Raw genomic sequence first — 16179 nt, forward strand, 5'->3', positions numbered from 1 at the left:
CAGGTCTGATCAAAGGCGTGGCTTCTCTTTTCCTTCCGTAACGATGCTTGAGCTACTTGGATCTCTACGGTTGGTGGAGCCAAAATTTGAACCAGTAGACCGCTGCGTCCTTTGCTCGGTCCATAGCCTTGAGCTCCTCTTCGTCGTTCGGATTGCCACGGGTACAGAACGCATGCGCAACCTTGGGGAACAGCTGATAATCATACGGTACGCCACGCGTGGGAATGACCTGATTCGCATGCGCCTTCAGTTCCGGGGTAAAGACAGGGTCGTGTTCGGGTGCAAGAATCTGCGTCGGCACAGAGACCTCGTTTATCTCCTCCTTGGTAAGCCACGTCGGATGGCCGGTCGATATTGCGTCGATGAGATTCTTATCCGCCCCCAGAGCAAAGACTGCCCAGCCCCCGAAGCAAAACCCAATAGCTCCGCATTTCCTATATTTTGATCTGAGTTCACGAGCGCTTGCAAAGATCTGATCTCGGTGGACCGGTTTGGCATGACGTCTATCCACACCAGCTGGGATGTCGTACTCTGCCCATCTGCTCCTGTCTCGTATAACCTCTGGTGGAATGACCTCGCCGTCAAAACTGGAAATGGGTCGGTCAGCGATCCAAAGCAAGATAGCGGCCAGGACTGTATGCACGGCCCTACCAGGACGTGGTATTGGAAGGAAGGATCGCGCAGCGAGGGGAGAGGTATCGAAGAAAGACGAAGAAGACTCACAAATCAGGAACATATACTGTGACATCGGCTTCTTTGGCATAGAAATCCGCCAGCACCCTTGTGTTTAAGAAGGTCCATCCAAACATGTCATGGATTATCATCAACGCCGCATCAGGATTGGTCCCGGTGATATATGTAGGGTAGCCCGCTAGCGTATCTTCTCGCCCAACCGGGGTTTTGTCCCAGAAGAAGCCTTTGTAGCAACATTCTTTACTCATTCTGGTAGTGACTTAAAATCCTATTCAAGACAAAAACTGTGAGTCTTGCTTGTAGGGACTGGGGATTTCTTCTCTTCTTTTGCATGTGAAAATTATCTCCATTCTACGAAGGGAGCATTTTCCACATATGTATTAATCTTTTCAAACAGGCTTACAAAGAGTTTCCGCGATCCTGACTATATCCGGCCTGGCTTCACGCGTGTTCGGGGGGGCTATTGCGATCCTCGGGTTTCGCGAATACTAGCTTAATGTCCTCTCCGCCTCCTATTCTCAGACCTTAACTGATACTTCGAAGCTTAGCTTCGAATCGCGAGCTCGGTGTGGCGACGCGTTCTATTGTTTACGTATCCGAATTTCTGGGCTTTCTTGGGGTCAGAGGGCAGCGTCTCCAGTGCGATACCAGGATACGTAGAGCTAAGTTAAGTTTGTACCGTCGCTGCCATCAGAATACCTCGACCCTGAAGGTCTTCAAGACACAAAATCTTCATATGCCTCATACAGACTCGAGCCAGATGCGAGCCTCTTGATACACCTTTTCGACGCTCTTGGGATCATCTTCGCCGGGCAAGTCATCCTTCATGGTTAGCCCCCGCCGACTCACATGCCAATAGATGAATTGGTAGCTTTTTCTGTTCCAACCAGCGGCTTCAATGTCTGAAAAGTCGGGCACTGGACTATTCCCCACTGGGTATATAGCATCCCGGATGTAGATGGGTTGCGTGCTTAGCATGTACCAGTGCCCGTCAACTTTTTGCATTCTCGACAGTAATTTCGAGTACGCCACCAAGTCATACTCGTGGCCGTCGTGCGGAAAGCGACAGCTGAATTGCGCAATGGATTCTGCGACAGCATATTCTCCCCGGCGAATATCGATGTCCGCGGGTGTGATGACGTGGATTGTTGAAATGCCTGGATTCGCGAGCTTCTCAGACGCAGCCACGAATCCATCGACGTTACCCGTGTACCTGCCGTTGTGAGTTTGCTTGTAAGCCAAATATCTCCCGACAAAGACAGGTCGTACCAAGAGACCGCAACCAGGGTCTTACTCGCATCGGGGTGATAACAAGCTCTCATCTTGCTCCATTGACAGGTATCTCGTGCCCATCTCTCACGATACAGCACACTTCTGATCTCAACTTCGTCCATTGTTGCTCACTTTGCCGTTCAAATGGCGAGGACCAAGTGTTTGACAGTGATAGAAGGTCTGTCATAAGAGTTGGCTCCACAGTTTACTTGGACTTCGGAATACACCCCCTCATATGCCGTCTCATTCTAAAACGGCCCCACAGAGCCCGACAGTATCCGACGTCAATTTACTTGAGTGATGAGATGGAATCGAATTTTAGATACGTAATCAAAGCAGGACGGCGTGATGTATGAGTTGTTATGGCAGTGTATGTATGAGACTTCGTTGCTAATTTCATCAAGACTTGTTCGACCATCATGTGTAGCGCGCCATTCTCATGTCGGTCTCAACAAGACTGTAAGCAGGCTTTCTACACAGTTTGTTTCTGATCCTGCATATTCAGATGTCTCAAAAGCTGTATCTTCCCCTCTGCTAGGCCATAATCTTCGTAACCAAGAAAGCACTCCGTCTTGTGCAAACGACCTGTCCCACATAGGTCCATGCCGCACTTTAAGCAGGGCCAGCATGGGCTCTTCGGCACCTGCCACTCTCGCTAAACGAAGCATCAGGAGGAGCTTCGCGAGATGCCAAAATGGGAGAGGATCGCACAAGAAGTTATTCCCATCGTTTTGAAGATCGCGGAACACTCTACTCTGCCAGCATTGGCGCCAGGCGTTCAATGCAGAATTAAGCCTTGTGAAAGTTTTTCCTCCATACGTGCCGATAAATCCGTCCGCAATTGCATCAATAGTCTCAGCTGTTAAGCTTGATTGAAGTTGTTTCACCATTGTGGCGGCGGTTGTTTGAAATAGGTTCGTGGAAGGCGCGGTGTTGTCTTCCCAGGTTGCAAACAACATCTCCTCTCGAGTCATATTGAAGATGCAACCATGAAGTCCTGGCGCGAACCCCGTGTTAGCATGCTCAACGACCACAAACAATTGCGGATCAGCTCCATACCCTCGATTAGTGTGAACATCCCGTATCCAGAGACTTCCAGGCCCACAAAGTTGTCGGCGGCAGCCCCCCAAAGTCTGCTGAAAGCATAGGAGACTGTAAGAGGCTGTGAAGTTGCCCGGAGTTGATGCCAACATTCGCTCTTTGACTTGGCTTGCCAGGCTGATTCATAACTTGGCAAGAGGACCTTGAACGACAGGGGCGAGAGAGCAGGTGCTCTGCTTCGAAAGACGCAACCAGCCATGTCGAGACAGAAGACCTGGCACGCAAGCCTGAAAGGTGCATAATGTTAGACCACGAAGCCTAGTACGATTTAAGCTTCCGTTACCTTCTGCGTGACTCTCGGTATATCCAGTCATGCCAGTCAAAGTCTTGTTGACGAAGTGATGCGTAATTTGGTGGCTCTTCCTCGTTGAACAGCCCCATCCTTGCCGCCATCTTCTTTAGATCAGCTTGGCAACAGCAAGATGGGAGAAGGATTTACGGTCAATATCCATTCTAAGTGAAATAGGACAGATGAATTGGTAGCATGGTCTCGAGAGCATGCCAAGAGAGCAAGCAGTATAACGCATGCCTGAAGAGTCTCCAGGACTGGTGTTTCCACGGCAGATTTACTCTGGTCGAATTAGCAAGAGATTCAGGGGGGCCGGGTAGTTTATACAACCTGCTCCATTTCAATATGTGTGATTAGCCGGACCGCAAAATGAAGTAGACGATGGCCAGGGTTTGAAGGCTGTGAGTAATGTGCTCCTGCGAGCACGATGGCCAGCAGAAGGATTGGGGAGCTTGACGGAAGACTATGAGATGGCGAATGCAGAATCGGAAAGTGATACTGGAAATGACGCCCGTATAGTTGATGGAACTGTAGAACTTGTTCGCGACTCGAATATCGCTCCAGGTCATCCTCTGAGGCACTTGTATCTAGTTTCCGTAAAAGCGCACAGATGGCGGCGCATTTTGCCTCGACGGGATCGGACTGCTCCATAGAGAACCCGCGTGAGGTGTCAGACTCTCCATCCATTAATTCGTTGTGAGTTGGGCGTGAGCTGGCTGAGAGTTCTGAATTCATGGACATAGATGGCAAGTTGCATAAAGGATCAAAATACGGAAAAGGTGAATCGGGCGGCCAGAGTGGTTCGACATCCTCGTCGAAAGCCATGAAAGAGAAATCGAAGTTAAGAACGTCAGCATCGACCAGTGGGAAAGTCTCGGCAGTGTGTAAGCTTATGGAATCTGGAATGGCAGCAGTCCTCTCTGCGGAGATGGATAAGGAAACATCCTGCGACTCTTCCGTCTGTAAGTTGCCATTATACTCTGCTGTACCCGCCCTTGAATCGGAGTCATCTTGAGCTACGACGTCGGTTGACAGAGTTGTTGTGGTGGTAGAGCTTGAGCCTCCTGGATTACATCCTTGTTTCTCACTCCGGCAAAACTGAAGATAGGGGTCGACATACCCTGTTCTGGTATAGGCACATTTCCAAGACCGGCGGCGACAACGAGCACAAGGCTCTTGAGAATCGCACTTGATTTTCATTTTCGCGCATTGATCGCAGGCTCTTTTGGTCCTCGTTGCCTTGGTACGTGTGTGCTTGCGTTCAGTATTTGCGCGAGCCTGGAAGCTCGCACAGTCCCGTGTATGCGAGGTGAATGCATCTCTATGACCGGGTCAGTAGGTCCGGAAAAGTAGTCCTCACAAGGATGCTGACTTTCGCAAGAAGGTGTCACCACATGGACATTGGTATTGATGCTGTCTCGTGTCTGTGTGAAAGCATTAGTCTTTGGTACTACCCTCTCGGTGGAAGCTGCTCACGAAGATTAACGTGTCGCCTAAGGTGGTCACTCCTTTTGAAGAGCTGGGCACAGAAACTGCAGGCATAGGGCCGGAGGTTCATCTCATCGGGCTCTATGTTGGCGTCGCTCACGTATTCCATCATGTGCGGCCGCCGACACACTCGATCGGTATGTGCCAGTGTCCTAGGTCTAGCTGACGATTGGGTTTGTGTTCATGGTATGTCTAGGAAAGCCGTCGAGGGGAGGCTCAAGAGGTAATTCCCGGGGTACATGTGCGAATGTGGAGTACTCGGAACGGAGGCTCTGAGAGCTAACCCCGGCGCTTAGTCCTTTTCGACACAGAACGGCGAGCCCGGAGTCGGCTGATCCGACCAACGGCAGGATCAAGTTATGTATTCAAGCATAGAGCATATTTCATGATAATACATTCTGTTCAAGCATTTCAAATACGACCAAACGCCGTGATTTGAAGCATCTTCTCCGCCGACACACGGTAGGTATGCATCTCAGCCGTCGTCAGATCCTGCAGTCTATCCATCCAAGGAGGATAAATTGAGATCTTCTGCTGGATTTCTATGTTTAATCCAAAGATTAGACGTGAATATATCCACCTTAAGAGCCAACACCGAACTCCTGGCTCTCAGGTCCATTCTCCTTCATCATCTCTTGTCTCTCCGTGCATCACATCATCGATGGACCATGGCTTGGGTGTATACCCTGGAGGAATGTTGGTGTTGACAAACTTCCTGCCGGTGACCAAGCAATTAACACACTCCTCCCAATTGTCATAAACGTATTGTTCCGCGTCATGTTGTGTGATCCAGCGCCCTGTCATCTCGCCCAATCTCTCTGGATGCTTTTTGAGCTCTCCGAAGTCTGCATTGTGCAAGGTGTCACGGTTGCGAAAGCCGGATCGTTGGCAGCAAGATATTCGGTCGGCGCTGTGTTTAAAAGGTAAGTGCCCAGACTATATCATCGATGAAGGACCAACTAAACGACTTACCGCAGCATGTTGTGCACCCGAGTGGCCAGAGCGACGTTGATTCTGCCACCAAGGCTCAGGCATGCCGCCAGGGACATTCCATCTTCACAAGCCTGAGTTCCTCCGTTTCCGGACGTTGGGATAAAAGAGTGTGCCGCATCGCCAATCTGTATGACCCGTCCACTTTCGGAGACCCAAACGTCCCTGGGATCGCGCCATAACAGCCTCCAGTCGACAATTGTCTCTGGCGGAGTTTGCTTGATCAATTCTATCACCGCAGGGTGCCAGTCGAGACCTGACTGAGAAAGGTCTTGCAGCACTGTATCGGAAGAAATCCGTCTAGACCATGACTCGGTGGAGGTATCCGAATCCTGCCGGGAAAAAAGTCAGCCTGTATCTGTTCCTGGGAGAACAACCGCCTTCCCATGTCTCCAAGACTGCTGACCTTGTGTGTATATAGCCAAGTCATTATGTCCGGTGACGTTGCCGTGATCAGATGCGTATCCGGGCCAAGCCAGCCTCGCACGTCGTCCCACCCATCTTGAGGGACAGGAAAGTGCTTCGAAACTATGGAGTTTTGGTGGGCCAACTCGGTTGGGAAGGCCACACGATACACTGCAAAGCCACTGCTGCGCGTTTTGGACTGGCCCTCTTGCATCAGTTGCCAGGACTTTGAGCCGACGCCGTCTGCCGCAACGACCAAGTCCGCTTCTATCACTTCATTCGTGGTCGTGAGGACACCAGCTTTGGACGTGGACGACCTGTCAATGTACTTCTCAACATGTTTGCCAAATGCAACATCAATGCCCAAGAATTTGGCGTGGTCGTACAGCATTTGCTGAAGCTTGGGGCGGTGCACGGGGACTGGTATGCCTGGGACGTCTAATGCCTTCATCGGGCCCGCAAGGTGCTCGCCACTGAAGGTGTACCACGCCATCGACGGCTTGTATCTAATCTCTTGGTACCGTTCTTGTACACCTGGCCATTTGGCAAACTGTCTCGTCGCTGAGACGCCTATACCAACGAAGTCTCCTGCGCAATGGGTCTGTTAATCTTCTTCATGCTGCCTCAAGCCGTAACTTACTCACCAACCGGATCCACGCCATCCCTGGACTCGATCACACGGACATTGTGCCCGTGCCGATGGAGCTCGATGGCAGTGAAGAGACCACCAATTCCGGCGCCGACTATGAGCACATCGATCACAGATGGATCGCAGCCCCGTGGATGAGCCATGGTCACAGCCTGCGGATGAGTTACACAAGAAGAATACCCCACTTGAGAAAGAACGTGTGCACAGTGTAATTCCGGTGAATCGTCTTTGAGAAATCCTTATAATCCATTCGAAATGATGACTGTACCCACTATTCAGGCGAAAGACAGTTCACATAGTGGTTTTCGGGATAAGCCCCATGGATCTTCCTGGGGTACCGAGAACATGTGCCATTCGAATCGCCCTTCTGGTTTCAGCATTGTGGACAAGCGTTCGTTCATTGTTTATCCTCTCCAATATCTTTGATCGCTACTAGAACTAGACAGGCCTTCTTGGCTATCATCCGACCCCAATGGGACGGACTCGCTATGTATCGGCTGGACCTACAGATAGTGTCTGATTTTATTTCTCAATTCGCGGATTGCAAATAGGCTGACAGCATTGATGTTGCCGCTTCGATGGAATCCACGAGACCGACTATATGCTGATCTGGCCTCACCAGAACTGAAGATGCGGGTTCTGCTTGAGCCATGAATGCTGCCCAACTCCCATCAATGTCCTCAAAGTCTCGAGTGAGCTGCTGCACTACGACTGGTGTCTCAACAACGGTAAATTCTTTCAATTCCGTGAACCCCTCGGGCGTCATGAGGACAAATTTGTCTCCGCTGATCAAATCCAGGCTTGAGACCTGTCGCCCCTGAAGTGAAAGCCAGTAGTGTGCAAGTCGGGCACCGGGTACCAGTTCTTTAATATAGTCAGCTGGGCCGCGGATATAATCACGTCCGTATACATAGCCGAGTTGAAGGTTAGGTGCTTGGAAGTGCTCCCAATTGTCATCGATCGCTTCCTGGATTCGCAGACGTGAAGCAGGGTCTGCCATGAGCTCTTCTGGCTTGCTTCCCCCTTTGAAAATCGCCGAGGCTAGGCGGAAGATCTTTCCCTCGTTGATTTTGCTTTGTCTAGCATTGGCGAGTGCAACGGGCCGTCGTTCAGTCGATAGGTCGTCGATGAAAGTCGGCCTTACCCAGCCTTCTTCGACCGCATGAATCTTCCAAGCAAGGTTCTGGACGTCCGCGACCCCAGAATTGACGCCGAGTCCGCCTGTGGGAGGAAAGCTGTGGGCTGCATCTCCAGCGAGAAAGGCATTTCGCAATTTTGGCGACCGATACGTTTCTGCAAGTCTTGGAGATGTTGTCCATATTGTAATACCAAGTTCTCTGTAATCCGCCGGACCGTATCCAATTGCCTTTGAGTAATATTGTCAGCCTCTCTCTCTACTTGTTTCAATCTGGCACTCACTTCAAAGACAAGGCCTCGAAAATACTCCGAAGTTAGAGTCGCCTTGGGAGTTAACTCAGGATTGTAAGGGTGGAAAAAGACCCAACTCTTTGCTCGATCGTACGCGATTAGCACTCCCATTTTGTCACGGTTCAGAACAAACCACAAAACCCCAGTCCTGAGATGAGACAAGTCCGCAGAAAAGTGGACCGAGGCATAATGCAAGATCTCCTGTTGGCCACCAAGCGCAGGTCCGAATTTGATATCGAGCTTTTCTCGAGCTCTGGAGTTCGCCCCGTCGCATGCTATCAGATATTTGCTTTTGATCGTGATGGTAGTGTTCGGCGTCCGGCGTAGGACTTCAGAAAGTATGAGACCTTCGACCGACTCCGTGCAGTCCTTCCACTCATACATCCGTCGATATTCAACTTTGCCGGTTGCCAGGGCGGCACTCAGGAGCACATCCTCGAGATACGGTTGTGCCACGTTGAACGGTACTTCCGGAGAGATTACCTGGTCCTCATTTTGTCTGAAATCTATGAAACCAAACTCAACCCCGGTCATAGAAGAGACAAACCGTACAGCGTCAGCTTCATCAGGTTGAAGACCGCATTTCCTCAAAGGTGACATATCCAGTCCTAGTTGCCGGTATATCTCCAGTGTCCGGGAATTGAGGAAATGAGCCTTTGGCTGTCCCAGTCTTTCGGCATGTCGTTCAAGAACAAGACTTCGATATCCAAAACGAGCGAGCGCAAGTGCGGTCGTGATTCCGATCGGCCCACCCCCGACAATCAAAGCGAATATTGGTTTCTCATCTTCAGCCATGTTGGTAATCCGGACCATATGCCTACTCGAGAAGACACGGGGATGCCCTATTCGATAGTGAAAATCAACGAGCGCTCCTGTGGCATTTCGGGGCCATCTAGATTTGGATACTTCAGGACTCCACTTTATCTGAGATTCCAGCTCCATCCTTTAATTCTCATTATATGGTCAGAAAGTAGGCATCGCCAAGAAGGCGTTCGACAAAGAATCCGGGGGCAACAGTAGTCTGGAGTGGAATCCGAACCTTTGTCCCACGCGTCCGACTTCCAGGGGAGATTCTCCGCCGTTGACACTTCTGATAATCCCTGTAATAAATCCGGGTCCCCGAAGTCCGTGGACTGACTACGGAGCGGCGTGTATTGGAAAAGAACCCCTCGGGGCTCGTGGTTCACTCACATCTCAAAGGTCTTAGTGCTTCAACAATGGTAAGCCTCATCACCATCACCGTTTTGTGGCTTGTCTTCTCTAGACACTCCGGATCAGCAACTACAACCATGATCACAAACGTGATCCCCAAAATTGACGACCGACAAGATCGATTCATTGATCTCATAGAGATCAAAGACCTTCTCGTCCGAGAGAGATACTATCGTGACACGGCAAACTGGGCAGGGCTGCGAAAGTGCTACCACCCAAATGCAACAAAGACGGTGGTCAACATTTCATGGTAAATGGGCCCAGTTCCCACCACCTCCCAACGAGACTCGCTGACGAGAGCCCTTTCTGCACCAGGTACAACGGGGATATCGACGGCTTCGTCAGCGGCTCGGAGGAGACGAGCGCGCGGGGCGTTCAGGGAAGCCACGGTATCACGCCTGTCGAAATCCACTTCAACTCTCGCCGTGACAAGGCTGTGTCAGAATCGAGCGGCGAGCTTCGAATTGGCGTCGTCATCGAGGATGGCTCATATACACTAACGTCCTACGTGCGTTTCATCTCACGCCTCGAAAGGGACGACAACCGCTGGTACATGTTGAGCTTTGAGGCAATCTACGATAATGACAAGCTGGTAGCCGACTTTCCTTCGAACAAAATGCCATCGACAGGGCCGCTCCCGGGTTCGAGGAAGAGCTACGGGATTACGAGTTGGGTCCTCGGTCTTTCAAATTTAACCATCAATCAAGACCTTCCCGGTACAGACAGGCCGGAATCTGTAAAAGAGACCATGGAAAGGCACTTTGGTTGGCTTGATGATTAGCATTGTGCGCAGGGGAACATAGAAAGACATCCACAGGAAGTCCAAGAAACGTAGACCTGACCAGTTGATCTTCGTTTTGGGAAGACGAATACTTTATGTTTTATCTACAGATTCAAAAAGTCGTCTACCAACATTGGCTGTAAGAATGACCAATCTTCCAGTGTGAAGTCCATATTGACCCAGTCTTCGGTCTGCTAAGACAATTAACATGCGCTCTGCTCAACAAATATCACTCCAGAGTTGTAAACACTTACTTGTGGCCAGTTGAGCGTTGAATCGAGGTTTTCGTCATCACGCTCTTCTCTTACTTCGTGGTTACCACCGTTTTCAACACCCTTTCCTTCTGCAGAAACAGAAGCTTTCTCGACAGCCTTACGTGCGATTTCGGCCAACTTTCGAGCAAACGAAAAGGTCATGTCTGACTCGGTGATAAGCTCAACCCGACCATAATGACCGGCCGCAACATCCAAAAGGGCCAAATCTACTCGTGCTGACGCAAGATTTGGTTCTTTGAGAATATGGATAAACAGATTCGTGACTCCAATCAGCGGATACGTAAAGGCTGACCTGTGGTGGTGGGATTAGCGTTAGTCTGCTAGCCGGTAGGACGTATCCTGACCATTGTGGTGAGGCAGCGGTAACCTCAATCTGCGTGCTGAGAGTGATGAGGTTTCGGGCGGCGTCGGCAACGTCATTTGTCGCCGCCTCAAACTCTTGCTCAGGTATGGCGTCATTCTCCCCTAGCGCCTTTGAGATCCAGGGATTCATAAATGGCGTGTAGAGTGCCACGATGCTTGCATAGTATCCCAGCTGAAGGGAAAGAATCGCTAGAGAGCGAGGGCTGGAGGACTGCGAGTAAGAGGGTAGTCTTGACATCTGGATTGCAGGCCGGGGTCGTAAATCTACAGGTAATGACTCTTTCCATCTGTTAAGCTGATCTTGAAGCTCTCCAGCTATTGCCCAAAGGTCCCGTTTAGGCTGGTGCAGAGAACCAAACGACGCTAACCGGCGAGAAATTCGTGAAGCAATTTGTGCATGCTTAATGACGAATGTGAATAATGAAACATCTGCTTCTGTGCTTCCAGGGATCGCCTTTGTCGGAATCTGACAGCTTACCTCTTCATCATAAATTGCCTGGCCTGACATTAGCTGTCGGTAACCCTCAAACAGTCCGAAGCCTGGCACTCACCGATGGACGAGAGGTGCGAAGAGCAAGACTTTTCTCACTGTAGAAAATTGCCCAAAAAAGCCAGCTCTGATTATTGATTTGATCTTCATCAATATGCCAGGACGGAGCCGGCTGGCGGTGGAGCCCTTTCGACTGAGCCAAACGCACCGCATTCGAGCATAGCATGTACTGAAGTGCAGGACTGCCTAATCCTTCAGTAAAAAAGGTCTACATGACATGGATTAGCGTACTTCGACGAAGGCCGGTAAATAATGTAGGTATCACATACCATTGCAATGAGAGCTCTTACTGCCATTAGGCTTGTGAATGTGAAAAGCAACTCAGTGTGGACCGACATGGCGTTTTGAAAGTAGCTCCATGCCTCTTTCTGAATATCCGAATAGCGCAGGGAGTCGTCTTTGGATAAGACTATGCGGCACCCTGACGCATATACAGTATTTCGCAAGGCATGCCACGCTGGGTCATTTGCTATGCTATTATCCTTGCGAAAGTGAGCATTGAGATAGAGGAAAAATTCCGAACGATCGACAAATCCGTACACAGATTCAAAGGATTCATCGAAGTAAGCTTAACTGAGTTATTCATATTGAGAAGGCTGAGAGTAAGGGGCAGGAGGTACCTGTGCAATATCTCCAGGCCGTGTCAGCCTCCGGTTCTTTCTGTTGTCCTAAGAGCAGGCTGCGACTGGGTACTTTGCATCTTCGAGTCCAGCCAATGACAAGCTCCCGAGCTACATGAGTAAAGTCAGAGCTTCCAGTTCGCTGGCGGACCCAAGACGCTGCAGGTGCAGAACAAAGCGACAAGCATGAAGCAGGGCCTATTATCCATTAGTGCCGTATCTTCGGACTCGGGAATTGGTAAGGTAGTCCTTACCTTGATGTTCCCAGTGAAACTATTCCGGCGCGGATAAGTGGATATGTCCTTGGAAGGGTATTCAGTACTCACTATATGAGCAGGAGGAGTAAGATCTTCCTTCCCGAAGGGCCCTGCGTCTGTAGACCCTGGCTCGACCTCGTTCGAAGGCGATGAGAGAGCCCCAAAGGCTGATGTAGCCGTAATCTGCGTTGCTTGAGTCTGACAAGACTGTTGATTCTCGGGCAATCCTCGTTCCTGCTCGGGCAGACCGGTACGTCCAGCCAAACCGCTAGATGAGGTTGCGCCTGGCACAGATAATTCGCACCGACGATTCGATGAACCCTCCGGAGTCCGTACTGCTACGTTGGCCGAACCAAAAATGGATACATCCTGGCGTTCATGGGCCATATGCAGCCCTAGTTGTGGTTCCCGTTCATGATTGTCGGACATTGGGAAAACTCTGTGGACAGGCATGGACATGATGGGATATGCCTTCCTCTGTGTCCGGCGGCCCCTTTTGGAGACAGCATAGATGCACTCTTCTCCCCGTTGCTGGCCATTGCTTTAGGGGAGGGTATCCATCCACGATTTGGAAGACTTACCGCACAGCCGGCGCACGGCTCTGTTCGACTGCCTAGCATATAGGAAAGCAGAGTGAGTGAAAGTCGCTCCCAGGTCATGCCTTGTCTCAATACTCACATCTGATTTTGCGTAGTCGACAGTTGTTACAAGCAAGACTCCGTTTAGGGCCTTCCATTGAAACACCTCTTCAAGAGCGAGCGTGTTGTCCAGATCACGCCGCTGGAAGTAGAATAGTGGACTTGGAGTGAAGCAACCAAGCTTGTAGGAATATTCATCGCATACCTTGCATACCTGCAAATACCGTCTAGGGATAGAATCAACTCTCTACTCTCTGTCTGTCTGCATCTAACTTGCAGTGCATCTGCGACAACTACGACAACTCCGAACTCCTGAGGTGACACGGAGTTCACGTACCAATAGGAGCTTGACGGGGTCTTGGCAAGATTCCGGGCCGGGATCAATTCTACTGCTTGGATTTGTGCCCGTCGAGACGCGTTCGCTCTCGCTAAATCAACTGCATAACTTCTTCATCAAAAACGGGAGGGCAGGCAGACCAAATACACCGAGGTCAAGCTTGATTCTTATGACATGACAGGCTCCCAGCACGGATATACCGAGTGTGACATTCAGGAGCTATGGTGGAGCAATCTTTATCAGCGCCTCTGCCCATTCAACAGGATGGGTCGCAAACCCGGTGTGACCACCAGGAACTATTGTCAGTTCTTTTGCGCATATCTTTGCGAGAGATTCGTTTGCCCGGTAGTGAGGAGCACTCGGATCTGTGTCCTCCCCAGCAGCGAGAATCAGTTTCTTCTTGTACTTTGCCAACGCTTGCAAGTCGAAGTCTTGTAGTGGATAGACTGGAATTTCGCGCTCAAACCAATATATGGAGTTCTGTCCTACAAATGGTCCTCGACGGGCGTCCATTGATGCCTGGAAAATCGGAAACTCTGCATCCTTGACCTTGTACAATGCGGCAAATTTCTTCAGAGCCGCAGGAATTCCCGACCGACGGTAGGTTTGATAAATATCCAGCTGTTTTGCCGTCAAGTCTTCCCGGTCTGGGAGAACTTTGAGGGCTGGCGGTTCGTGGCAGACCAAGGTATCGACCAAGTCGGGATGGCGGAGGAGAAGTACTAACGACACGACAGCTCCTGAACTGTTGGCAAGAATCTTGACTGGTTGTTCCGCTGGTGAGAGGTACTTTATGAGGGCCGAGGCATCATCGGCATCTGTCTCAATTCGATGCTCGTAGTCCTGGTCAACGGTTGCGGAGAGGTAGCTCCGTGAGAACCCGCGGCGGTCGTAGATGGCCACAGTGAAGTTGTCTTTGAGCTGGTTCACCAGTGGCCTCCAGTAATCGGCCGATCCGCTTCCACCGGAAATGCATAGAAGCAATGGTCCATTGCCAACAACCTCGTAATAAAGTGTGGCGCCTGGAACTTCAAGGCTATTCTTGGTGTTCTCCATTGGACTCGTTAAGGGAGCAAGATTGGTGATGCTACCTCCGTATTACGAGACCAACTGTACAACGGTCAAATATTGAAGGGGGAAGTGTTTAAGTGTTGAGAATCGACTTGAATTTAAACCACTTGAGGATCGCAACGGGGTACATAATCCGAATGCGTGGGTACGCTTTAACTATAGCGTCCCACGACGGGGCCGTAGGAGGGTAGGATGAGGCCATTCCGAATCCAGATCGCGGACACTTCCTCCAACCGACAATCACACGATGCTCTTCCGACGCTCCAGAAGTGGCAATCTCAGGTGCGGGTCAGGCTCGAGGATGAAGAACACACTTCGGATAGCATTAAGCCGGGTTGATAGGCATGCATTGACCGTTCGTGATTGCTCAAAATTGTACCTCAAGTCCAATAGCGAACTGGTTCACAAAGGAAAGGGGGAGCAACATAAATGGGCTGAGGTGTTGACTTCGGCTCGGACAAGAAGAGTGGTATACAAGGACATCGCTCCCTTCAAGGTCGGTGTCTTCCTGTCGGAGCTGGGGAGAGACAAAGTAAAAGTCAGCAGACGGTAAGGTGAAGCTCCGATAGTCCCCACTACCCCAGAAAGGTACGACCTCATTCTTGCAATACAGTCATTGTGTTCTCATTTTAGCAAAGAGTAATTATTCGATACGACTGAAAGTTCAACAAAGGAGACCTGGGAAAAGCAATCAAGGCTTTTGTGTCTTCCACTCATCTTCGGGAGAGGTATGTACAGTACGGAGTAGCTTGATCAAGGTCGCGCCAGCAGTGGCAAGACACACGATTATCGCACTGTTCAAATATCAGATCGAACCAGGGCCGCATTATAAAATGTTGAAGACTATTTAAGTTCAAAATGCTCAAGACCATCGTAAAACCAGAGCTGCCCGCTATCCGTCCAAGCAGCACGTACCCTGACATTGACATTGGCGCTTACTTCCACAAATAAAAAGCAATCCGTAATGTATACATCCTTCCAGTTACCCTTTCCCATGTATGCCATATTAACATGCTTCACTGATTCCCCTTTGTATTTCTCATCACTCCTGTCCCTTGTGCTTGCTGATACCTCGTCATTATGACGGTCTCATCACGACCTCACCTAATCAAACCACCCATAGAGCCCAGCAATCACAACCCCCAAGACAGGCGGGAAGATCCAATGCTGAGTCTCGCCGCCTCCAATGAGCAACCTACTCACGAAGCCATCCGTGGTCGCCATGGCCATTCCCGCACCGAGCGCCTTGGCCATCAACTTCTCGTCGCCCGTGTTCCAGATCAAAGCGAGCAAGAACCCGACAGAGAGGTTCCTGATGCTCCAGATGCGCATCAACGCGAGATTGAGTTTCTTCGCGGTCGGTTCAGTGTGGAGTGGGAAGCCCAGAGCTCGGAGATGGGAGTCGGGTCTCAACATGGCGTTGATGCCGAACAACATTGGGAAGACGCTGAGGGCGAGACTTGTGTTGTAGAAGAACGGATGTGACTGTGCAGACATTGTGGTCTTTTTCTAAATTTCTTCAATCGGTCGACGGTGCTGTGTCTTCTGTACTTTGTAACGTCGGTCCACTAAGTAGTGGTGCTGATAGATATTGTAATGTCGTTGCTGCGGAAGTGCTGATGCCTTGTATATGTTGCAATTGCGATAAATCGTCAAGATAGACACACCGACGGTGAAAGTCAGATGTGGTGGCTTTTCTCGCTTGTTGATGCCGTTGATGGTGTGTCTCGTCGAAGTGAACGGTGCAAGGAAAGACTATA

General features: G+C 50.3%; 10 protein-coding genes across 10 annotated transcripts; 1 reads left to right on the top strand and 9 right to left on the bottom strand.

Moving 5' to 3' along the window:
• Nucleotides 1–64: 64 nt before the first annotated feature.
• Nucleotides 65–941, bottom strand: PV08_01051 (uncharacterized protein; the record flags this gene model as incomplete). The annotated part of the gene is made up of 2 exons (XM_016375416.1): nt 65–587; nt 724–941. The coding sequence occupies 2 exons, from the start codon at nt 939–941 to the stop codon at nt 65–67; spliced, it is 741 nt and encodes a 246-aa protein (XP_016240692.1).
• Nucleotides 942–1434: 493 nt separating this feature from the next.
• PV08_01052 (uncharacterized protein) lies at nt 1435–2087 on the bottom strand (the record flags this gene model as incomplete). The annotated part of the gene is made up of 2 exons (XM_016375417.1): nt 1435–1906; nt 1963–2087. 2 exons carry the CDS (start codon nt 2085–2087, stop codon nt 1435–1437), a joined length of 597 nt encoding a protein of 198 aa, XP_016240693.1.
• Nucleotides 2088–2402: 315 nt separating this feature from the next.
• On the bottom strand, nt 2403–3447 carry PV08_01053 (uncharacterized protein; the record flags this gene model as incomplete). The annotated part of the gene is made up of 3 exons (XM_016375418.1): nt 2403–2962; nt 3025–3293; nt 3350–3447. 3 exons carry the CDS (start codon nt 3445–3447, stop codon nt 2403–2405), a joined length of 927 nt encoding a protein of 308 aa, XP_016240694.1.
• A 229-nt stretch (nt 3448–3676) lies between these two features.
• Nucleotides 3677–4496, bottom strand: PV08_01054 (uncharacterized protein; the record flags this gene model as incomplete). Its single annotated transcript, XM_016375419.1, has 2 exons — nt 3677–4453; nt 4476–4496. The coding sequence occupies 2 exons, from the start codon at nt 4494–4496 to the stop codon at nt 3677–3679; spliced, it is 798 nt and encodes a 265-aa protein (XP_016240695.1).
• A 956-nt stretch (nt 4497–5452) lies between these two features.
• PV08_01055 (uncharacterized protein) lies at nt 5453–7030 on the bottom strand (the record flags this gene model as incomplete). Its single annotated transcript, XM_016375420.1, has 4 exons — nt 5453–5753; nt 5816–6165; nt 6240–6826; nt 6883–7030. The coding sequence occupies 4 exons, from the start codon at nt 7028–7030 to the stop codon at nt 5453–5455; spliced, it is 1386 nt and encodes a 461-aa protein (XP_016240696.1).
• Nucleotides 7031–7416: 386 nt separating this feature from the next.
• PV08_01056 (uncharacterized protein) lies at nt 7417–9110 on the bottom strand (the record flags this gene model as incomplete). The annotated part of the gene is made up of 2 exons (XM_016375421.1): nt 7417–8253; nt 8307–9110. 2 exons carry the CDS (start codon nt 9108–9110, stop codon nt 7417–7419), a joined length of 1641 nt encoding a protein of 546 aa, XP_016240697.1.
• Nucleotides 9111–9604: 494 nt separating this feature from the next.
• PV08_01057 (uncharacterized protein) lies at nt 9605–10308 on the top strand (the record flags this gene model as incomplete). Its single annotated transcript, XM_016375422.1, has 2 exons — nt 9605–9777; nt 9843–10308. 2 exons carry the CDS (start codon nt 9605–9607, stop codon nt 10306–10308), a joined length of 639 nt encoding a protein of 212 aa, XP_016240698.1.
• Nucleotides 10309–10412: 104 nt separating this feature from the next.
• PV08_01058 (uncharacterized protein) lies at nt 10413–12832 on the bottom strand (the record flags this gene model as incomplete). The annotated part of the gene is made up of 8 exons (XM_016375423.1): nt 10413–10499; nt 10563–10875; nt 10928–11442; nt 11498–11704; nt 11766–12064; nt 12117–12314; nt 12371–12389; nt 12443–12832. 8 exons carry the CDS (start codon nt 12830–12832, stop codon nt 10413–10415), a joined length of 2028 nt encoding a protein of 675 aa, XP_016240699.1.
• Nucleotides 12833–13567: 735 nt separating this feature from the next.
• PV08_01059 (uncharacterized protein) lies at nt 13568–14404 on the bottom strand (the record flags this gene model as incomplete). The annotated part of the gene is made up of 1 exon (XM_016375424.1): nt 13568–14404. The coding sequence occupies one exon, from the start codon at nt 14402–14404 to the stop codon at nt 13568–13570; it is 837 nt and encodes a 278-aa protein (XP_016240700.1).
• A 1119-nt stretch (nt 14405–15523) lies between these two features.
• Nucleotides 15524–15916, bottom strand: PV08_01060 (uncharacterized protein; the record flags this gene model as incomplete). Its single annotated transcript, XM_016375425.1, has 1 exon — nt 15524–15916. The coding sequence occupies one exon, from the start codon at nt 15914–15916 to the stop codon at nt 15524–15526; it is 393 nt and encodes a 130-aa protein (XP_016240701.1).
• Nucleotides 15917–16179: the final 263 nt, after the last annotated feature.

This window comes from Exophiala spinifera (genome assembly GCF_000836115.1).
Source record: "Exophiala spinifera strain CBS 89968 unplaced genomic scaffold supercont1.1, whole genome shotgun sequence".
Classification (NCBI taxonomy): Eukaryota; Fungi; Ascomycota; class Eurotiomycetes; order Chaetothyriales; family Herpotrichiellaceae; genus Exophiala; species Exophiala spinifera.